The 24,712-nt window shown below is 42.7% G+C and overlaps 1 protein-coding gene across 1 annotated transcript; it reads left to right on the top strand.

Annotated features, from left to right (window-relative positions):
• The first annotated feature begins 20,490 nt into the window (after positions 1-20,490).
• Positions 20,491-23,954, top strand: sf3b5 (splicing factor 3b, subunit 5). The gene is made up of 2 exons (XM_034184703.1): positions 20,491-20,623; positions 23,291-23,954. Exon 2 carries the CDS (start codon positions 23,320-23,322, stop codon positions 23,578-23,580), a length of 261 nt encoding a protein of 86 aa, XP_034040594.1. The 5' UTR covers positions 20,491-20,623; positions 23,291-23,319; the 3' UTR covers positions 23,581-23,954.
• The last annotated feature ends 758 nt before the right edge of the window (positions 23,955-24,712 follow it).

The following is a 24,712-nucleotide window of genomic DNA, read 5'->3' as shown; positions in this document are numbered from 1 at the left end:
TTCACAGTGCTGCACCTTTTCCACATTTTGTTAGACAGTCTTATTCCAAAAATGGATGAAATGAATGTTTTTCCTCAAACTTTTACACACAATACCCCATAATGACAATGTGAAAAAGTTTTTATGAGAATTTTGTAAATTTATTAACCCTCTGGGGCCAACGCCAAGCTTTACTAAATTATAAATAACTTTTTAATGATATGAGATAGAAACTTACTTTTTTTTGCTGAAAAATTAACTCTGCGGACTTTCGAGCCAGCCATTGGCCATCTCCTCATAGAAGCTGTGTGATGACGTGCGCAATGTGAGTGTCCAATCGGAATTGGTTCACCGTCACATGGTTTTCCAAAATCTAATCGTAGGGCAGATTTATCTCACATGAAAAGCCAAAGATTGTTTTCAGGAGTGATGTGTTACTAGTTGGCCTGTTTGAATGGCCCCCTGGGTGCTCCAATGAGTACATACTATTAGTACATACTCAGTGCGTCCTGCGCCATTACGCACAGGGAAAGTGAAAGCACATGGAGCAGATGGAGAGCCTCTGATGACAATCTCACGTGCTCAAAGAAAGAGTGTGTAACTATCAGGATTGCTCCACTAGTTTGCATGTGAATGTTACTGGATAACTCTGTTGCTTTCTCTGCGTAATGCATTGTTTACCATATCAAAATAAGAAAACACATAGACCATTTTGTATATATTGTTCAAAATGTGCATTTGTGTTTATTGTTTGAACCTTTTTGTTGTACAGTCTTTCACACAAAACCTCAAAATACCTTTATAAAGTGTCAAAACAGTTGTTTATTATAGTTTGCTGTGTGTTTTGAATAAATGTGTGTGGAAAATTATTTTTCACTTTATTTTTTTCTTGCATATTTTTGATTGTAAACCTTTATTACACTTAGAAAACACAACAAAAACATATATATTCTGAAAGCACAGGTTGTCCTGGAAAAAAAAAGAGACATAAAACTTGATTGTGGAATGCAGGGAGAGCTGTTAACAGCAATAATAAAATATTTATGCCAGGCGATTGAACTGTCCAAAAAATGCCCTCGGACCCCAGAGGGTTAAAAAGAAAAAAAAATTAAGTAATCACATGTACATAAGTATTCACAGCTGTTGCCATGAAGCTCAAATTGAACTCAGGTACATCCTGTTTCCACTGATCATCCTTGAGATGTTTCTACAGCTTAATTGGAGTCCACGTGGACTAAATTCGGTTGATTGGACATGATTTGGAAAGACACACAGCTGTCTACATATAAGGTTCCACAATTGACAGTGCATGTCAGAGCACAAGCCAAGCATGAAATCAAAGAAATTGTCTGTAGACCTCCGAGACAGGATTGTCTCAAGGCAGAATCTGGGGAAGAGTACAGAAACATTTCTGCTGCTTTGACGGTCCCAGTGAGCACAGTGGCCTCCATCATCTGTAAACAGAAGTCCACCAGGTCTCGTCTAAACTGAGCAATTGGGGGAGAAGGACCTTAGTCAAGGAGGTGACCAATAACCCAATGGTCACTCTATCAGAGCTCCAGCATTCCTCTGTGTAGAGAGGAGAGTCTTCCAGAAGGACAATCATCTGTGCAGCAATACACCAATCAGACCTGTATGGTGGCCGGACGGAAGCCACTACTTTTTAAAAGCCACATGGCAGCCCACCTGGAGTTTGCCAAAAGGCAACTGAAAGACTCTCAGACCATAAGAAACAAAATTCTCTGGTCTGATGAGACAAAGATTGAACTCTTTGGTGTGAATGCCAGGCATCATGTTTGGAAGAAACTAGGCACCATCCCTACAGTGAAGCATGGTGGTGGCAGCATCATGCTGTGGGGATGTTTTTCAGCGGCAGGAACGAGGAGACTAGTCAGGATTGAGGGAAAGATGAATGCAGCAATATACAGAGACATCCTGGATGAAAACCTGATCCAGAGCACTCTTGACCTCAGACTGGGGCAAAGGTTCATCTTTCAGCAGGACAGTGACTCTAAGCACACAGGCAAGATATCAAAGGAGTGGCTTCAGAACAAGTCTGTGAATGTCCTTGTGTGGTCCAGCCAGAGCTCACACTTGAATCCAATTGAGAGATCTGAAAATGGCTGTGCACCGATGCTCCCCATCCAACCTGATGGAGCTTGGGATGTACTGCAAAGATGAATGGGCAAAACTGCCCAAAGATAGGTCTGCCAAGCTTGTGGTGTCCTATTTAAGAAGACTGGAGGCTGTAATTGCTGCCAAAGGTGCATCAACAAAATATTGAGTAAAGGGTGTGAATACTTATGTACGTGTGATTTCTTAGTTTTTAATTTTTAATAAATTTGCAAAAATGTCAAAAAATAATTTCATGTTGTCATTATGGGGTGTTGTCAGTAGAATTTTGAACTCAACCCTTTCATTTCCTGTTAATTACATAATTTTTTAATGTGACTTTACTGTCTTAATGTATTTATAAATTGTTTAGGTTCTTGTTGTCTTCTACACAGTATTATTATTATTATTATTATTATTATTATTATTATTATTATTATTATATTTTATTATTACTTCTATTTTGTCATTTGATTTTTCAGATTTTTTTCACTTTATTGTGTTATCCATGAATTTTTTAACATATATACAGTTATATTAGTATTACATTGAAGTTACTAAATAAAATCATGCACGCATCCACGCACACTTTTGATATATAGATGATTTACCTCCCCCTGCTAGATTGACGTGTGAGTCCAGAATGAAATTATCAACGACGTGTTTATCACAGGGGGCGGGGTCGCGCTCCCCCCCAAAAAAGTGCGCACCGGAGGGGACGTGCCTCTGAGCGTGTATTTAGGCTACACCATTGTAAGAGACTGACTGAGTAAGAGTAAAGAGTGATGACAGTATTTTTTTAATTATTATTTGAACGTATAGACCCTCGGTCAAGTGATCTCCTGCATACCACAAAACCAAACCAACAACTGATCTGAGAAACGACACGAGACAGTAGATTAACCCCACATACAGCCCTCCATCACAAGCACAAACACAGCGCAAGTGGGCATGACAGTCACACAATGGGTCAAAGATAAACCTTTCATGTAGATATACAGTGGTCCCTCGTTTATCGCGGGAGTTACGTTCTAAAAATAGCCTGCAATAGGCGAAATCCGCAAAGTAGTCAGCGTTATTTTTTACAGTTATTATAGACGTTTTAAGGCTGTAAAACCCCTCACTACACACTTTATACACTTTTCTCAAACAGGCATTAACATTTTCTCACTTTTCTCTCATGTGTAAACACTCTCAAAGTTCAAAACTTAGTAGAAAAATAAGACCAACCTATTTTCAAGCCCAAACATTTGTTTGAGAAATTAAAAAAAGAACGTTTTCCTATAAATAATTATGATGGCTTTTAGAACTAACAAATTTAATTTTAACGATCAACCTTTCACAGTTCCTCTGATCGCGCCTCTTCGTCGTGGTGCTGCTCCGCTGAAGGCCTCGCTGCAGGTGTCTTTTTCAGAGTGAAGAACATAGTTATGGGTAGTTGTTGGTGCTCTTTTTTCTTCTGGGCGAGAAGATTCTTATAAACAGACACACAGAACACAATGCACGTACACTCCCTTCGCGGTGCTGCGACCGGCCTACTTGATGAGGATGCAGAACACAATGCGCTGTAAAAAAAAAAAAAAGCATGCAAAATTGGATTAAAAAAATCCGCGAAACTGCGAGGCCGTGAAAGGTGAACCGCGTTATAGCGAGGGACCACTGTATTTACACCAATACATAACTTTTATCTTACCATAAAAGTCCATATCTTAACATAAAATTCTGTGTGGAAACTGGATGCTAGCCTACCTCAGAAGAGTTGAAGACTTCGGTTGGATGCCGCGTTGAATCTTCTGAGAAGGACATCTCGCCACTCTCCGTTGAATTTCCTGGTTAGGTCATTCTCAAATGCCAGCCTTATTAAGTTCGCCTTTCATTCATGCAGCATGCTGCATCTGTGATCACTAGGCTTTTTCCACTCGTGTGCAAAATCTTAACACCCTCCCCAAGTTAGTCGTGCTACATGATCTGCCTTTTGCTTGGTGGACTTGACGAATCCCAGGAACTCCAGCTCTGACACTGCTTGAATAAATCGAGCATGCTTTAATTCGTCCACCTTGCCCATAATCGCTGGACTCAGAATCCTTGCCCTCTGCTGCACTGACAAGCGCAACTCTCAACCTCTCAAATCGCTTGAACACAGACACACGCCATATCCGTTTGTTTTAAAATTAATTACTTTAGTTAATTAATTAGGTTTATTTGTTAAATATGTGATATTACGAGGTCTGTCAATAAAGTATAGGTCCTTTTTATTTTTTCAAAAACTATATGGATTTCATTCATATGTTTTTACGTCAGACATGCTTGAACCCTTGTGCGCATGCGTGAGTTTTTCCACGCCTGTCGGTGACGTCATTCGCCTGTGAGCACTCCTTGTGGGAGGAGTCGTCCAGCCCCTCGTCGGAATTCCTTTGTCTGAGAAGTTGCTGAGAGACTGGCGCTTTGTTTGATCAAAATGTTTTCTAAACCTGTGAGACACATCGAAGTGGACACGGTTCGAAAAATTAAGCTGGTTTTCGGTGAAAATTTTAACGGCTGATGAGAGATTTTGAGGTGATACTGTCGTTTTAAGGACTTCCCACGGTGCGAGACGTCGCGCAGCGCTCTCAAGCGCCGTCGTCAGCCTGTTTCAAGCTGAAAACCTCCACATTTCAGGCTCTATTGATCCAGGACATCGTGAGAGAACAGAGAAGTTTCAGAAGAAGTCGGTTTCAGCATTTTATCTGGATATTCCACTGTTAAAGGAGATTTTTTTAATGAAAGACGTGCAGGTGGATTGCAGCGTCGTGCGATGCTCCGCCACAGGAAAAACACCTCCGCTGGAAGCCTTAAGGACAAGTTGGAACATGTCCAGCTGTTAAACAATTTCTCATATACTCACTCCACTGAAAGCCATCAAAAGCCGCCTGGATTTTACAAATGGTTATCAACACGGAGGTGTTTTTCCTGTGCCGCCGCACCGCGCCGGCTGCTTCCCGATGCGCGGACCCGTCGGGCGAGGTTGATGACGTGAGGGGCGTCGCCCCCAAACGCCCCCTCGTGGCGCCGGGTCCGCCACGCATGCAGGCTTTTAATATATAAATGATTTACCGCACCCTGCTGGAATAGCATGTAAGTCCAGAAACTAATTGTCACATTGTTCAGTGTTTTTAGCTAACATCTGTAGTCTCTCCAAAAATATTAGTCCCATCAATGTTCCATTTTAGCAGCATTCATCTTTGACCCAAAACACATAAGCATATCAAAAGGCAAATGCCAGCTCTCCACAGTTTGTCTGTGATCAAAGTTATGCGCATGCACACAGAGCTTTTCGTCTTTTCTGCATTCTGTGGTAAGCAGTGACACACCCACAAACAGAGACATGGCGGAAGACATCAAACGCAGAACACTTTTCACTCATGTAACGGCAACATGACACTGAACTAAACTGACAAAACCAATCAAACTACAAAAACACAATAAATCAATAGCACTAGCAACACTGTTAAACTAACATGAACCACAATAACATTTAAAACCCCAAAACCCTGATCTCCTATGGTGCATTGCATCACAGTTTCCAATGTTCACTGTTGTTAGATAATATCACCAATTTATCCAAAAATATTAGTTCCAGCAACTTTCTGTTTTCGCAGTGTTCATCCTTGGCCCAAAATACATAAGAATACCAGACAGCAAATGTCAGCTCTCCCCAGTTTCTCTATGAACAAATCCATACACCCGCACACATACATACATGCACACAGAGGCCACTTGGCCATTATAATATAGATTCTATCTGGCTTACACATATTTTTTGATAAAATATAATATGTGACGTTGGGGAGACATGAGTTTCAATGTTTTTTATTCAAGCTGTTATTCAAGCTGAGCATATCCACAAATGTATAATAACAGTAAAAACTCAACTCAAGGTCCAAAGTCAGCCTCTTTCTCACAAACACTTTCACTTGCAATGTTCTGGCAGGTTTCTCCATTTGTCTTCTGGGAACAAAAGCTTGAATTCATTTTCTGTGTACAATTTATCAGACCAAGACAGGTCAAATTGCTGCTGTTTTGTTGCTCTTGTTGGAATACGTGCAGATGATTTTATTGGTACAAGTGTGGAAAAAAGCCAAAATAAATCCACCTGGATGACCGGATCTCAATCTGGCTTGGTGTCTCAGACGGACTCTTGCAGATTAACTTCATTCTTGTCTCTTCTATTCACGTTTATATGACAAACAGTAATGAAAAGCAGTGAGCCACCCTAACAAGATGGAAAAACATCAGACAAAAATATGGTATTGTTATTTTAGTGTGCATCAGCAGTGTTACCTACACTCACAGAAATATTTACCCTAACTTTTAAGATTTATGTAATTTTATTACATGAGAAATTTCTATTTACTTTTTTAGATAATTTCAATACAAACCTACCAAATAGTCCTTACATGATGCATATTCATTACTGTAATAAATCCTATTTATTTGAAATGCATAATCCTCAACTTTATAGTAGAGAAGCTTAAATCTTCGACTGGACTGGGTTGCTTGACGTGAGGACGTTTCGCTTCAAATCGCAGAAGCTTCCTCAGATAAAATTCTTGCTCTGGTGGTCTGACTTCTGTCTTGCCTCTTGTAGAGAAGAATTATCAAGAAGTCACAAAAGCTGGAGTTTTAAACCTAACCAGACCCCTCCTACCGAGAGGCAGACTGCTATAGGCTGGTGACTAAACAATAGCTCTAATTAGCACCTATTGTGCTCTAGATAGCACCCTCCTAATTACAGGGCAGCTGTCCCTCTCCTGATGGCTTCCTTGACGACTCTGCTGATGACGTGAATGACTCATTACCATGAACAAAAGACTGAAACTGCTTTGACCTGAGTACCCCATTGTAAACAGGGGATAAAGCGCGTCTCAGACCCCCTCCCCGGTTAAGGCTGGCTTTCAAACGTTTCACAAAGAATGCCTCCTTGACCCCTCTCTCAAACCATTTCTTCTCTCTGGCTAATATTTTAACTTCCTTGTCCTCAAATGTGTGGTTAGTGTCTTTAAGGTGGAGATGAACTGCAGACTGAGGTCCACTGGCACCCTCTCTGCGGGACCATCGTGGGTACCCATCGTGGACCATCGTGGGTACCCACGATGGTCCCTGGACAAAGTGCAGAAGTCCCAGAGAACAAAGAGACCAGATAGACAGGAGACGGAGACAAGAAGAAGAGTGTCTCTCCCTTATTTAGCAGGAGTAGGGAAAAACTACAGAGGATCTTCAGACAGCACAAAATCCCAGTTTACTTTAAACTGGTTAACACCTTGAGACAGAAATTAGTTCACCCTAAGGACAGGATCCCTAGTTACAAACAGAGCAATGTAGTGTATTCTATCAGATGTCAGGAAAACTGTAACGAACACTACATAGGTGAGACTAAGCAACCTTTACACAAAAGGCTATACCAGCACCGCAGAGGATATTAAAGCACAATCCCCGGATTGATTGGCCATCTGGGGTAGTGACGCAGTGGAGTGACACCTGTCACCGGGAATGTTTAGGATCCTCGGTTCCACCCGGTGTGACAGCTAATGAGGAGGTTAAAGTCCCCCCCAATCTGTCAGCGGTGCCTGAGTACCATGATCTTGCTGACGTCTTCAGCAAAGATCTGGCACTCACTCTTCCCCCGCACCGTCCGTACGATTGTGCCATTGATTTGATCCCAGGCGCTGAGTACCCGTCCAGCAGGCAGTACAACCTCTCTCGTCCTGAGCGCGAATCAATGGAGACCTACATCCGGGACTCCTTAGCTGCCGGGTTGATCCAGAACTCCACCTCCCCGATGGGTGCAGGTTTCTTTTTTGGTGGGCAAGAAAGACGGCGGACTCCGTCCATGCATAGACTACAGAGGGCTGAACGAAGTCACGGTTTGTAATCGATACCCGCTGCCTCTGTTAGATTCTGTGTTCACGCCCCTCAATGGAGCCCAAATTTTTACCAAATTGGATCTTAGAAATGCGTACCACCTGGTTCGGATCAGGAAGGGAGACGAATGGAAGACGGCATTTAACACCCGTTAGGTCACTTTGAGTACCTGGTCATGCCATTCGGCCTCACCAATGCGCCCGCGACGTTCCAGGCATTGGTTAATGATGTCTTGCGGGACTTCCTGCACCGGTTCATCTTCGTATACCTGGACGACATCCTCATCTTCTCCCCGGATCCTGAGACCCATGTCCAGCATGTACGTCAGGTCCTGTAGCGGTTGTTGGAGAACCGGCTGTTTGTGAAGGGCGAGAAGTGCGAGTTCCCGCGCTTCTTTGTCTTTCCTGGGGTTCATCATCTCCTCCAACTCCGTCGCACCCGATCCGGCCAAGGTTGCGGCGGTGAGGGATTGGCCCCAACCGACGAGCCGTAGGAAGCTGCAACAGTTCCTCGGCTTTGCAAATTTCTACCGGAGGTTTATTAAGGGTTATAGCCAGGTAGTTAGCCCCCTGACGGCCCTGACCTCCACTAAAGTCCCCTTCACCTGGTCGGATCGGTGCGAAGCCGCGTTTAGGGAGTTGAAACGTCGGTTCTCGTCTGCACCCGTTCTGGTGCAGCCCGATCCCAATCGCCAGTTTGTTGTTGAAGTGGATGCCTCTGACTCAGCTATAGGAGCCGTGCTGTCCCAGAGCGGAGAGTCCGACAAGGTTCTCCATCCATGTGCCTATTTTTCCCGCAGGTTGACCCCGGTGGAGCGGAACTATGACGTCGGCAATCGGGAACTTCTTGCGGTGAAAGAGGCTCTTGAAGAGTGGAGACACCTGTTGGAGGGAGCTGCGGTACCATTTACGATTTTCACGGACCATCGGAACCTGGAGTACATTCAGACCACCAAGCGTCTGAACCCCAGGCAAGCCCGCTGGTCACTGTTCTTTGGGCGATTTGACTTCCGGATTACCTACCGTCCCGGGACTAAGAACCAGCAATCTGACGCCCTGTCCCGGGTCCATGAAGAGGAGGTCAAGGTCGAGCTGTCAGATCCACCGGAACCTATCATCCCCGAGTCCACTATCGTGGCAGCCCTCACCTGGGACATGGAGAAGACCGTCCGGGAGGCCCTGACACGGAACCCGGACCCGGGGACCGGCCCAAGGAACAGACTCTACATCCCACCAGAAGCCAGAGCTGCTGTCCTGGACTTCTGTCATGGGTCCAAGCTCTCCTGTCACCCAGGGGTGCGAAGAACCGTGGCAGTGGTCAGGCAGTGCTTCTGGTGGGCGTCCATGGAAGCCGATGTCCGGCAGTATGTCCAGGCCTGCACCACCTGTGCCAGGGGAAAGGCAGACCACCAACGGGCACAGGGTCTCCTCCAGCCGTTACCTGTGCCCCACCGCCCCTGGTCCCACATCGGCCTGGACTTCGTCACGGGCCTCCCGCCGTCCCAGGGCATGACCACCATCCTCACGATAGTGGACCGGTTCTCCAAGGCGGCCCACTTCGTGACCCTCCCGAAGCTCCCGACGGCCCAGGAGACTGCAGACCTCCTGGTCCACCACATCGTGCATCTGCATGGGATTCCATCCGATGTCGTCTCTGGCCGTGGTCCCCAGTTCTCCTCGCAAGTCTGGAGGAGTTTCTGTAGAGAACTGGGGGCCTCCATGAGCCTCTCGTCTGGGTACCATCCCCAGACAAACGGACAGGTAGAGTGGGCCAACCAGGACTTGGAACAGGCCCTTCGCTGTGTGACCTCGGCGCACCCGACGGCCTGGAGCAACCATCTGGCCTGGATCGAGTACGCACACAACAGTCAAGTCTCGTCTGCCACCGGCCTCTCCCCGTTTGAGGTGTGTTTGGGGTACCAGCCCCCATTGTTCCCGCTGGTGGAGGGAGAGGTCGGGGTGCCCTCGGTCCAGGCCCATCTGAGGCGATGCCGTCGGGTGTGGCGCTCTGCCCGCTCTGCCCTGCTCAAAGCCCGGACGAGGGCCAAGGCCCATGCAGACCGCCGGCGGTCCCCAGCCCCTGCATACCAGCCCGGGCAGGAGGTTTGGCTGTCTACAAAGGACAATTTCATTACAGGTGGAATCTCACAAACTGAAGGATCAGTACATTGGCCCTTTCCCCATCATCAAGGTCCTCAGTCCTGCTGCGGTGAAGCTGAGGCTGCCAGCTTCACTGCAGATCCATCCAGTATTTCATGTCTCCCGGGGCAAGCCTCACCACACCTCTTCCCTCTGTGCCCCCGGACCGGTGCCGCCTCCTGCCCAGATCATCGACGGGGAGCCTGCGTGGACAGTTCGCCAGCTCCTGGACGTCCATCGTAAGGGCCGGGGGTTCCAGTATCTCGTGGACTGGGAGGGTTATGGACCCGAAGAGCGCTCCTGGGTGAAGAGGAGCTTCATCCTGGACCCGGCCCTCCTGGCCGACTTCTACTTCCATCACCCGGACAAGCCTGGTCGGGCGCCAGGAGGCACCCGTTGAGGGGGGGGGGGGGGTCCTGTTGTGTGGGCCGCTGAAGAGGAGGTACTGCTGGCCCACCACCAGAGGGCGTCCTGCCTGAAGTGCGGGCTTCAGGCACGTGAGGGCGCCGGAGCACCGGGAGTGGCAGCTGTCACTCATCAACAACACCAGCTGTCACTCATCATCATCATCCACACCTCCATAAGAGCCGGGCAGCATCTTCACCTCACTGCCGAGAAATCATCTACCGATAAGTAACTTATTTGACTGTTGATCTCAATTGTGTTGTCTGTTGCTCTGTTGTGCACATTCACAACATTAAATTGTTATATTTGGCTTATTCCATTGTCCGTTCATTTGCGCCCCCTGTTGTGGGTCCGTGTTCCTACACTTTTCACAACAGTAATTATATTTTATTAATACTAAATACATAAAGCTGAGGATTATGCATTCCAAATAAATAGGATTTATTACAGTAATGAATATGCATCATGTAAGGTTTATTTGGTAGGTTTGTATTAAAATTATCTAAAAAAGTAAATGGGAATTTGTCATGTAATAAAATTACATAAATCTTAAACGTTAGGGTTAAATATTTCTGTGAGTGTAAGAAACATAGTCAATATACAGTGAGGAAAATAAGTATTTGAACATGCTGCGATTTTGCAAGTTCTCCCACTTAGAAATAATGGAGGGGTCTGACATTTTCACCTTAGGTGCATGTCCACTGTGAGAGACATAATCTAAAAAAAAAAAAAAAAAAAAAAAAAAATCCGGAAATCACAATGTATGATTTTTTTTAATAATTTATTTGTATGTTACTGCTACAAATAAGTATTTGAACACCTGTGAAAAATCAATGTTAATATTTGGTACAGTAGCCTTTGTTTGCAATTACAGAGGTCAGACATTTCCTGTAGGTTTTCACCAGGTTTTCACACACTGCAGCAGGGATTTTGGTCCACTCCTCCATACAGATCTTCTCTAGATCTTTCAGGTTTGGAGTTTCAGCTCCATCCAAAGATTTTCTATTGAGTTCACGTCTGGAGACTGGCCAGGCCACTCCAGGACCTTGAAATGCTTCTTACAGAGCCCCTCCTTAGTTGCCCTGGCCGTGTGTTTGGTGTCATTGTCATGCTGGAAGACCCAGCCATGACCCTTCTTCAATGCTCTTACTGAGGGAAGGAGGTTGTTTGCCAAAATCTCGCAATACATGACCCAATCCATCCTCCCTTCAATACAATGCAGTCGTCCTGTCCTCTTTGCAGAAGAGCACCCCCAGAGTATGATGTTTCCACCCCCATGTTTCATGGTTAGAATGGTTTTCTTGGGGTTGTTCTCATCCTCTAAACATGGTAAGTGGAGTTGATTCCAAAAAGCTCTATTCTGGTCTCATCTGACCACATGACCTTCTCCCATGCCTCCTCTGGATCACCCAGATGGTCACTGGTGAACTTCAAACAGGCTTGGACATGTACTGGCTTGAGCAGGGGGACCTTGCTGTCCTGCAGGATTTTAAACCATGACAGCATCATGTGTTACTAATGTAATCTTTGTGACTGTGGTCCCAGCTCTCTTCAGGTCATTGAGTAGGTCCTCCTGTGCAAGGGCTCAATTTAGAACTAGAAATTACCGTGGACAAACTGTGAGGCCCGCAGGGCTGAAACCCATAGGCCGGGGAAGCCAACGGTTTCTAGATAAGCTCAGATGCATTCTGAGCATCCAGAACAGTAATTTTAATGTTTTGAGAAGACCATAAAGTGGACACCATTTGACTTATGCAATTTGAAACTGTGGATATAAGTACTTTATTCTGAGAATAGCCAGCATTGATTTTATTAGCATCCTGGTGTAAATAAGGTATCACCACATGTAGAACTCAAAAAGAATGATAGGTTGAGTTTTCATTTAAAAAACAACTGCAATGTGGTAAAATGTATTCATAAATACGAAACAATAGGCTCTTAATAATTATTAACTATCGCATACTGTATTTTTTTTTCTCAAGATTTGTTTTTGCATAAGTTTGAAAAAACAATAGATCATAAGTTTAGGATAAATTACTTATCATGAATTGAATTTTCGAAGTGGCACTAATGACAACACTCATACTGAACATAATTTCGCTTGCATAGACTGATTTTGGAGATCAAGCAATAATTGCAGATGGGCTTTCTGAGGTCAAAGATAGCTTTTCTGATTTCCTTTTCTAACTTTCAGAATTTAGTAAATTAGCATATGGTCCATTGATACTTATGTGTAGACACTAGTCCCTAGAGGCAACAATTTTTGGTTTTAAATCTGGGCAAATGCAGTCCCAGAAAATTCCGAATGTGACTAACAAGAAACAGGTGTTGTAAACAAGTCAATGCTGCTAAAAATACAAACTTGCAGAAACAAAGATACTATTCTGACATGGTTTTGCACATAAGACTGACATGGTTTGCACACAAGACTGGCATAGCATGTTTCAAGTGCACACATATATGTCAGAAGGTGGGGGGGACATACCATATTCTGTCCCCCCTGGTTGAAAAGGTGGGGGGACATGCCCCCCCCCTATAAATAATCATAACAGTTGTTGTCTTCTACCAAGCTGCTTGCCTGTTGTCCTGTAGTCCATCCCAGCCTTATGCAGGTCTACAGTTTTGTCCCTGGTGTCCTTAGACAGCTCTTTGGTCTTGGCTATGGTGGACAGGTTGGAGTATGATTGATTGAGTCATATCACCCCAATAGAGCGCTTCGCTCTCAGACTGCAAGCTTACTTGTAGTTCCTAGGGTTTGTAAGAGTAGAATGGGAGGCAGAGCCTTCAGCTTTCAGGCTCCTCTCCTCTGGAACCAGCTCCCAATTCAGATCAGGGAGACAGACACCCTCTCTACTTTTAAGATTAGGCTTAAAACTTTCCTTTTTGCTAAAGCTTATAGTTAGGGCTGGATCAGGTGACCCTGAACCATCCCTTAGTTATGCTGCTATAGACTTAGACTGCTGGGGGGTTCCCATGATGCACTGAGTGTTTCTTTCTCTTTTTGCTCTGTATGCACCACTCTGCATTTAATCATTAGTGATTGATCTCTACTCCCCTCCACAGCATGTCTTTTTCCTGGTTCTCTCCCTCAGTCCCAACCAGTCCCAGCAGAGGACTTCCCCTCCCTGAGCCTGGTTCTGCTGGAGGTTTCTTCCTGTTAAAAGGGAGTTTTTCCTTCCCGCTGTCGCCAAGTGCTTGCTCACAGGGGGTCGTTTTGACCGTTGGGGTTTTTACGTAATTATTGTATGGCCTTGCCTTACAATATAAAGCGCCTTGGGGAAACTGTTTGTTGTGATTTGGCGCTATATAAATAAAATTGATTGATTGATTGACTTATTTGCAGCAGTAACATACAAATAAATTATTAAAAACCATACATTGTGATTTCCGGATTTTTTTTTTTTTTTAGATTATGTCTCTCACAGTGGACATGCACCTAAGATGAAAATTTCAGACCCCTCTATAATTTCTAAGTGGGAAAACTTGCAAAATCGCAGGGTGTTCAAATATTTATTTTCCTCACTGTATTTGCTCATTTTGAAATGGATGCCTGCAACACGTTTCAAAAAAGTTGGGACGGGCCAACAAAAGATTGGGAAAGTTGATGAATGCTCAAAGAATACCTAATTGGAAACAGGTGAGTGTCATGATTGGGTATCAAAGGAGCATCCCCAAAAGGCTCAGCCATTCACAAGCAAAGATGGTCTGAGAATCACCACTTCGTGAACAACTGCATGAAAAAAATAGTCCAATAGTTTAAGAACAATGTTTCTCAATGTTTAATTGCAAGGAATTTAGGGATTCCATCGTCTTCAGTCCATAACATAATCAGAAGATTAATTTTATTTTTGAAACAGGGTGCTATTACGTCATGCAACAAGAAACAAAATGAATTTTATTGGTGCATTATTTATAATGCAAACACTGTGTTAGCGAGAGGAAGCTAATGGGCTAATTAGTATTTTACAAGGGATGAAATGTCTGTTCAGAGCTAAATGTGTGCATGTTTACCTCACTAAATGTAATTTATTGTTTTAAAACTCCTATAGATATAATTAAAACATTATAATTAGCCTTACTTTGTGTAGCTAGGTGAAATAAAAATTGTCCCTACTAGAGTGGCTCTCTGGGATTCCCCTTTGGTTGACCCAGTAGTGCACTGATTTTGATAGCTAAGACATCGAGTGTTCAAATGCCACTGGAGCCACAAATATATGTCCCTCAGTTATGTCAGTCTATCTTTCCCCCTGTTTCTCACGTGGCCACCCCACAAAGTACAAACAAGTGGACTTTTTGAGGACAGAATTTAAATTTTAATGGAAGATCAGAGACTAATATAATTTCATACTGAAATTGATTTGTGGATGGTAGATCACGAAATAATGCTTAGCTTCTACATAGTCGATACTTAATTGTCAACAAAGTTACTGTGCATCCAGAAAGTATTCACAGCTATTCACTTTTTCCACATTTCATTTTTTCCTACATTTTAGTTCATTTTTCCCCTCAAACTTCTGCTGACAACACCCCATAATCATGATGTGAAAAAAGTTTTTTTGGAATGCTTGCAAATTTATTAAAAATAAATAATTAAGAAATCACATGTACATAAGTATTCACACCCTTTGCTCAATACTTTGTTGATGCACCTTTGACAGCAATTACAACCTCAAGTCTTCTTGAATATGACGCCACAAGCTTGGTGCACCTATCTTTGGGCAGTTTTACCCATTCCTCTTTGCAGCACCTCTCAAGCTCCATCAGGTTGGATTGGGAGCATCGGTGCACAGCCATTTTTAGATCTCTCTAGAGATGTTCAGTCAGCTTCAGGTCTGGGCTCTGGCTGGGCCACTCAAGGACATTCACAGAGTTGTTCTGAAGCCACTCCTTTGATATCTTGGCTATTTTTTTTTTGAGTCATTGTCCTGCTGAATGATGAACCATTGCCCCAGTCTGAGGTCAAGAGTGGTCTGGAGCAGGTTTTCATCCAGGGTGTCTGTACATTGCTGCATTAATTTTTCCCTCAGTGCTACGTCTCCCATTTCCAGCTGCTGAAAAACATCCCCACAGCATGATGTTGCCACCACCAAAGTTAGCCACCACCATAGGGATGGTGTTTGGTTTCCTCCAAACTTGGCACCTGGCATTCATGCCAAAGAGTTCAATTTTTGTCTATTCAGACCAGAGAATTTTGTTTCTCATGGTCTGAGAGTCCTTAAGGTGCCTTTTGCAAACTCCAGGTGGGCTGCCATATGCCTTTTACTAAGGAGTGGTTGCCATCTGGCCACAATACTATACAGGCCTGATTGGTGGATTGCTGCAGAGATGGTGGTCCTTCTGGCAAGTTCTCCTCTCTCCACAGAGGAATGCTGGTGCTCTGACAGAGTGACCATCAGATTCTTGGTGACCTCCCCGACGAAGGTCCTTCTCCCCAAATCGCTCAGTTTAGATGGGCAGACAGCTCTAGGAAGAGTCCTGGTGGATCCAAAGTTCTTCCATTTACAGATGATGGAGGCCACTGTGCTCATTGGGACCTTCAAAGCAGCAGAAATGTTACTGTACCCTTCCCCAGACCTGTGCCTTGAGACAATCCTGTCTCGGAGGTCAACAGATAATTCCTTTGACTTCATGCTTGGTTTGTGCTCTGACATGTTCTGCTAACTGTGGGACCTTATATGTAGACAGGTGTGTGTCTTTCCAGTTCATGTCCAATCATCTGAATTTACCCCAGGTGGACTCCAATTAAGCTGTAGAAACATCTCAAGGATGACCTGTGGAAACAGGATGCACCTGAGCTCAGTTTTGAGCTTCACAGCTAAGGCTGTGAATACTTATGTACGTGTGATTTCTTAGTTGGTTTGTTTGCTTGTTTGTTTTTAATAGATTTGCACAATTCTTAAAAAAAAAACAACTTTTTTACATTGTCAACATTGGATATTGTCTGTGGAATTCTGAGGAAAAAATGAATTTCATCCATTTTGGAATAAGGCTGCAACATAACAAAATGTGGAAAAAGTGAAGTGCAGAGAATACTTTCCGGATGCACTGTCAAGCAGAAAGGGAATGGGGTTCCATGGTGGCCAAATGGTCAGTGCACACAAGAGAAGGTTTCTGGTTCAAAACCACCTGTGTAATGTGGGGTTACGTCAGGAAGGGCATTCAGTGTGAAACATGCCAAACCAACATGCAGAGCCATATCAGATGTGCTGTGGCAACCATGAGCACAAAGCGGCCAGCCATACACCCACCATGTGTACTTGAGAGCAGACCCCCTCATGAAGGCCACTGTGTGGATATATTAGCCCAAAAGGGACATGCTTACTCTATTTTTTAATTTGGTAGCATGGCAATAAGCCTGGGGGGAAAAAGAAGAGGAATCAGTGACTGCTCCACTGTATACTGTCTAGCTTCTAGTGCAGGCTAAGAACTTCAAAACCATCATTTTTGTGAAATGGAGGATCCTACATATTGTTTAAAATAAGTGAAGGTAAAGGAGCATGAATCTCCATTCCCAAAGAAGTGAAAATGTGAGGGGAAACAAATTCTGCATAATAGAATCTGATAAATCCTGCACACTAGTTTTGATAAAATTTCTTTAAAACTCATTCATAAATTTTTCCAGCCAAAACTATATTTAAAAAAAAATTTAAGAGATGATTTGACTTGTAGTTTCTGTAATCTGTAGTGCATTTGTTTTGGCATTGCTAATTTATTATTATTCTTTGGAAAATAAATATGTGTTTTTATTGCTGAAAGTATTGATGAAGTTTTTGTCTGGTTTTGGAAGCGGTTTTTGTTTGTTCTTCTATGAGAACATGTGCAGAAGGACACTTAAAAGGAATACATAAATCTTATTAGTAATCTTATTGTAATGACAAAAATCCATTTACACCATTCCATTTAAATTTGAAGTTTGGAATCCATGCTTTATTGCATTTAGTCAAGAATTAAAGTAATTTACTTAGTTATTTACACTCACTCCTCAACCGAACCACTTAGTCCAATTAAGGGTGACGGGCGGGGTACACCCTGGACAGGACACCAGTCTGTCACAGGGCCACATAGAGAAAAACAAACACATTCACACCTGCACACACACCTACGGACAATTTAAAGTTTCCATTCGACCTAACCTGCGTGTCTTTGGATGTGGGAGGAAGCTGGAGCACCAGGAGGGAACCCACGCAAACACAAGGAGGACACGCAAACGCCCCACAGAAAGGCCACAGGTGCGAATCGAACCCATGACTTTCTCGCTGTGAGGCAACAGTGCTAACTATAATTAAAAAGTACTTTATTTTATATGACACTTTCAGAAAGCAAGTGAAACTGGCAGCTTGTAATAAGTTAAAAGATTTCTAATTAGATCTATAATATTTTTACTTACATTTTAATTCAGCTACATGGGGTGTGCAGCCAGGACACTCTGAATGTTGGTCCCAAGCCTGGATAAATGAGTAGGCTTGTGTCAGAAAGAAGCTTTTTTACGCATCCAGCATAAAAAAGCTGAGGAGAGTGTGTTGAGAAGGGGGAGGGAATATTATGAGGAGCTGATGAATGAAGAAAATGACACACAGAAAAGGCTGGATGATGTAGAGAGAGTAAATCAGGAAGTGCAAGAGATTAGTAAGATTGAAGTAAGGGCAGCTGTGAAGGGGATGAAGAGTCGAACGGCAGTTGGTCCAGATGAAATTCTAGTGGAGGTATGGAAATGTTTATGAGAGATGACAGTGGAGTTTCTAACCAGTCCGTTTAATAAAATCTTGGGACGTGAGGATACCTGAGGAATGGAGAAGAAGTGTGCTGGTTGATATTTTTTAAGAAGGGTAATGTGTTGAGCTGCAGTAACTACAATGGCATTAAATTGGTTAACCACAGCATGACGTTATGGGAGAGGAATGGAACCTAGGCTTAGAAAACAGGTGAAGATCTGTGAGCAGCAATATGGTTTCATGCCGAGAAAGAGCACTGCAGATGTAATGTTTGCTCTGAGAGTACTGATGGAAAAGTATAGGCAAGGCAAGAAGGAGTTACATTATATGTTTGTAGATTTAGAGAAAGCTTATGACAGGGTGCCAAAGAAAATAGCTGTGGTATTGTATGAGGAAGTCTGGAGTGGCAGTGAAGTATGTGAGGGTGGTGCAGGATATGTACACTGTAAACCCAAACAAGTTAACAGAACTCAAGAAAATATTGAGGCAAACTATTGCCACATAATTTTTGAGTTCATAAACTTCAAAGTCAGTTGTTCTCAGAAATTAAAAGTTTCTGTTACATGCTACCTGTTCCACATGATTACAATTAAATTGAAATATTCATGAAGTTAAAGCAAGCCCCTTTGTCTACTCCCTTGTTTTTCAAATCTGAGGTGGACCTACATGTTGAACTGGCACTAGTTTTTCACTGGATAGCACTTGTTTTAGACCAGATGTCCTTAATGACTCAACTCTACATGACATGGAGAATTGTGGTACTGGTGGGGTTTGAACTGGGAACCTTCTGCACTGATACCAAGCACACTAACCACTTGGCCACCACCGCTGCTGAAGTGCTCATTAAGTCAACTCAAATATTTTCATATTTCCATAAACATGTTGTGTGCTTTCATATCATCCCTCACTACACCCATCACGTCACTGAGATTAGACACATGCAGTTATGCTGAAGCAACAGAAATAAGTGGAATTCAAGTATATAATTACATAATTAACTTAAGTTATCCTTTGAAGTTTTGCTTGCTTAATATACAATTAGTTCAAGTCTATCAAAGAATTCTGAGTTGAATTTATTCAAAAAGCAAGACCATGTTACACAAACTTGATAAGTAGAACATTTTTTAAATTTGAGTTTACACTACTTAGTCTTTTTAATTCATATGAACATTCAAGTTTACAGTGTACAAGGACAGTGTGACAGCAGTGAGAATTTAGGAATAGGAGTGACAGATTCATTCGAGGTGGAGGTCGGATTACATCGAGGATCTACTCTGAGTCCTTTCTTGTTTGCAAAGGTGATGGACAGGTTGACGAATGAGATCAGATGGGAGTCTCCATGGACTATGATGTTTGCAGATGACATTGTAATCTGTAGTGAGAGCAGAGAGCACGTTGAGCCTGGAGATATGGAGATACGCTCTGGAGAGAACGGGAATGAAAGTCAGTAGGAGCAAGACTGAGGACATGTAAATGAGAGGGAGCCCAGTGGAATAGTGAGATTACAAGGAGTAGAGTTGGTGAAAGTAGCTAAGTTTAAATACTTGGGGCCAGCTATCCAAAGTAATGGAGAGTGTGGTAGAAAGGTGAAGAAGAGAATGCAGTGGGTGTACAAAGGTGGTGGGAGTGATTTCTGACTGAAGAATATCTTCAGGAGTGAAGGGGAAAGACAGTAGTGAGACCAACAAAAAAGACAGGAGGCAGAGCTGCAGATGCCGTAATTCTCTTTGGAAGTGACGAGGATGGACATGATTAAGAATGAACATATCACAGAGACAGCACAAATGGGACCGTTTGGAGACAAAGTCAGAGAGGTGAGATTGAGATGCCTCAGATATATGCAGAGGAGGGACCCGGGATATATAGGGAGAAGGATGCTGAGGATGGAGCCACCAGGCAGGAGGAGAAGAGGGAGGCCAAAGAGGAGGTTTATGGATGTGCTGAGGGAGGACATGCAGGTGGTTGGTGTGACAGAGGAAGATACAGAGGACCGGGTGAGATGGAAACGATTGATCTGCTGTGGTGACCCCTAACGGGATCAGCTGAAAAGAAAAAACATGAAGAAAAAAACTGAAGAAAAAAAACATTTTATTTATCCCGCTAGTCTAGACAGATTTTTAAAAATTTTCAGTTTAACTTTTATACTTTCTTCATTAACTACGTTTTATTAAAAATGGAATCAAAGACATAATTTATATTTCTAAATGTAATTTTGAGGAAATATGAGTTAGTAAAACAGATTGGGAACCAACATTCGCTGTCGTTGTTTCACTCCGCGACTTGTTATACGGGATCACACCGGAAGTCGCAGGATTTGTGGCGTGAACTTCGTTTCTTTGTTTTTTAACTTCCATTAAAACTTTTCACATCTTTGTCGTAAGTATTCATCGCGTTGAAATGACGTAGATAGTTAGGTGAAAGGTTAATTTTTTAGTTAACTTTAGCAGGTTAACATTAGTAAGTTAACATGCTAGTGTTAGCATGTTAACTGATGCTTTTTCCAAGCTGCCTGATTTTAATCAGACTTCAGCGGTAAAAAATCAGAACTAGAACACCGCACCCGTAGAGGTCAAACGTCTACCAACACTAGTTTGAAATTCCACAAATTTTTACCTTGGAAAAAAATTTCAGGGTCAAAAGACTTGGTAGAAATGGCTTTTCGTACGCTAAAATAATAAAATGAAGGCAGAGCCTTTGACCGAGCAGCGTTTTTCTCTATGGAAAAATATTGAAGTTGTTTGATTGAAATACTGTAAAAAATTGAAGATTCACTTGGACAATGTGATTTTAATAATTTTCTTCAGAGGTTGATGATTTCAATAAAAAAGCGATGTTTACACAGCAAAAGATATTTTTTCTCCTGACTTATGTGGCACTGACAACATGTATAACGTATTAAATTGCAATTCTAAAAACTTTTTACACACTTTCCTGTTCACGCTGCTCGTATAATACAAAATATTGATCAAAAGGGCTTTTCAATGTTAAAATCAAGGATCATACTTACTCTATTCATTGAGAGTGCCAGTTTACACCTCATTGTCACAAATGAGAGTGAGGCACTATTGTCATTGTACATATATACATGCATACAGTGAAATTTGTTCTCTGCATTTTGAGATGTAATACAAAATGTACACCAAATGGGCTTTTCAATATTAAATTCAAATGTCCACAAAATCCACAATCCGGCGCAAACTTTGTCAGGCGATAGTGAGTGCCAGTCTGCACCTCACTCTCAAATATGAGAGTGATTGCAGCATGTTTGATTAAGATATCATGTAAAATATACATTAAATGGGGTTTTCAATGTTAAATTTAGATGGCCACAAAATCTAATCTTGATCAGATCTGGTGTCGCCAACCGCACTGTTCCCATCTAAAAGTCAGTCCGACCTGCCTTCACTGTGCGACACGCGTGTCATTTCAGAGCTTCAGCAGCGTCATTTCTGAGCCTCTGCAGCGGTTCACCGATTATCACCTCATTTTTTCTTAAAACTGCCCTCCAGTCATCATCTGTCTCAGCAACATGTATCTGAAGCTTTTTTACAGCAGTCATTTCCACGTAAACTCAGCATTATTTCATAACAAAAGACAAGGAGAGTGATCGGAGCACTACAGCACCACGTCTGAGTCTGGTGTGCGGAGCGTCAGTAGCGACTCACCGATTATCGCCCTGTTTCTGTTTAAAACTGACTTAAGAGATTTTACTTTGTCGTCTGATGGTTAATAATCACATTATTCTATTTGATCACTTTGGGTGTTGAGAGTCGGACTCAGATGTGCTGCTGTGGTCCGAAATGACGCATGTGCAGTGAAGGCAGGGCGGATCAATTTTTAGAGGAGACTGTTCGGTCAGTGACACCGGCTCAAACGTTGTCATTCGATAAAAGATACCATCTGAAATAACACTCTCAAATATGAAAGATTCCTTCTTCTTTGATAGTTAGGAATTTTTGAAAATTCATTTGATGTTAAAGGATAGGGATTTTTCCAAGATTTTACCTGACTTTGACCTATGATCTTTACTTGAATCAGTTCTTGCCAATCAAGATATGAATCCCCTGTAAAAATTTCATAACGATATATGAAAAATATGGGTTCACATATTGTTCACAAACAAACAGGTGTGAAAACATTACCGCCGCCCAACTTTGTTGGCAGAGGTAATAAAGACAGGTTGGTGGGGAGGTGATGGTCGAGTGGATAAGCGTTGAGTGTGACACCAGAGGATCCTCGGTTCAAACCTCAGCCTGACCGGAAAATCACTAACGGCCCTTGGGCAAGGTCCTTAATCCCCTAGTTGCTCCTGGTGTGTAGTGAGCACCTTCCATGGCAGCACCTTGATATCGATATGTGAGTGTGTTTATGTGAATGTGAGGCATAATTGTAAAGCGCTTTGAGCATCTGATGCAGATGGAAAAGCGCTATATAAGTATGGTGTCAGATTAGTGCCAAAAGCACTTGCGCGATCTATGATATTATTTCACAAGTGTAGATATTAACTGTGAACACAGAAATTATCTCTGCGAATGCGCACTCGGAGGAAACTGCTCTCCGAACTAGGACAAAAGTGCTGCGAGCAAGGACAAATATGTGACCGGCGCGCCCCTGCCCTCTCAAAGTTGATTTCTGCTCGTGCGAAGTGGATTTCTCTGCTCTCGCTCAAAACTTTTGGCACTATGGTGGCGGGAACCAGAGTCGGTACTGGCTCTGCTGTAATTGATTGTTTCTGAAGAGCGAGATTTGATAAAGTAAAACATCTTAAATCACGTGCACGTGATTTAAGAGGTTTTACTTTGTCAACTTTGTTAGGTTTTACTTTGGTGTAATGGTTTGCACATGCAAACCATTACATCACCACCTCCCTGAAAAAGATGCGTGGGCAGGGGTTGGGGTTTTAAAAAAATCAAATTTCTGTTATATAAGACAAAATATAACTTCAGCTGCACGTTAAAGAAGAGGTCACATGCTGTTTTGCAGAGTTTGCTATGGGTTGTAATCATCCTTCTTACTTTGTTCTTTTTCATCTTCCTTTGGAAGACCCTGAGAGGGCTGGCATCCTATCAACAATGACAGACCGGTACAACATCCACAGTCAGCTGGAGCATCTTCAGTCAAAGTACATCGGAACTGGACACGCCGACACCAGTAAGTGGGAATGGCTGGTCAACCAGCACAGAGACTCTTACTGCTCCTACATGGGACACTTTGACCTGCTCAACTATTTTTCTGTGGCTGAGAACGAGAGCAAAGCGAGAGTCCGCTTCAACCTGATGGAGAAGATGCTGCAGCCGTGTGGACCCCCTGCAGACAAACCTGAAGAAGCTTAGACTTTCTTCTTCTTTTTTTTTTTTTTTTTTTTTTTTTTTTTTTTTAACTTCAGCGTATGTCAACACAGGTTTTTTGTTTGTTTTTGTTTTTTCCTCCCATTCATGACTGTAGTTTGATGGAAACTTTTGCCAAAGACTGATTGATCTTCATGGCAGAAACATTATACTTTAACACCAGAATTCGGACTGCAGGGGACCCTGTCCTGGTACAAACCCCTCAGCACGGTCGATGAGTCCTCTTTCCCAACAGAAGATTTCTGGATTAAATTTTTACATCATTTACTTTTGCACTGTGTAAAAGGTTTATTCTCATTTGCAGTACAGCGTTCTCAAATTGTCTTTGAGAACTTTTTTATTAAAACCAGAGTAGGAAAGCTTCCACTGAATACTAAACAGTTGCTGTAGGTGTTTTTTTTTTTTTTTTTTGCTACATTAAAACAGAAATTGTAAAGCTGCACAGAATTCACATAAGTTGTTTAAAAGTGTGTTAACGTGTTTTGATTTCATTAAAATGTTTTTTTCCTCTAAACCAACTCGCTCACATCTGACTAACTTTGCTTTTCTGTTTGATTATACAACCCCTGGCAAAAATTATGGACTCACCGGCCTCGGAGGATGTTCATTCAGTTGTTTAATTTTGTAGAAAAAAAGCAGATCACAGGCATGACACAAAACTAAAGTCATTTCAAATGGTAAACTTTCTGGCTTTAAGAAACACTATAAGAAATCAGGAAAACAAATTGTGGCAGTCAGTAACGGTTACTTTTTAGACCAAGCAGAGGGAAAAAAATATGGAATCACTCAATTCTGAGGAAAAAATTATGGAATCATGAAAAACAAAAGAACGCTCCAACACATCACTAGTATTTTGTTGCACCACCTCTGGCTTTTATAACAGCTTGCAGTCTCTGAGGCATGGACTTAATGAGTGACAAACAGTACTCTTAATCTGGCTCCAACTTTCTCTGATTGCTGTTGCCAGATCAGCTTTGCAGGTTGGAGCCTTGTCATGGACCATTTTCTTCAACTTCCACCAAAGATTTTCAATTGGATTAAGATCCGGACTATTTGCAGGCCATGACATTGACCCTATGTGTCTTTTTGCAAGGAATGTTTTCACAGTTTTTGCAGT

The sequence above is a fragment of the Thalassophryne amazonica genome, chromosome 13, assembly GCF_902500255.1.
Source record: "Thalassophryne amazonica chromosome 13, fThaAma1.1, whole genome shotgun sequence".
Lineage (NCBI taxonomy): Eukaryota > Metazoa > Chordata > Actinopteri > Batrachoidiformes > Batrachoididae > Thalassophryne > Thalassophryne amazonica.
This window is presented reverse-complemented; position numbering and strand designations above follow the sequence as displayed.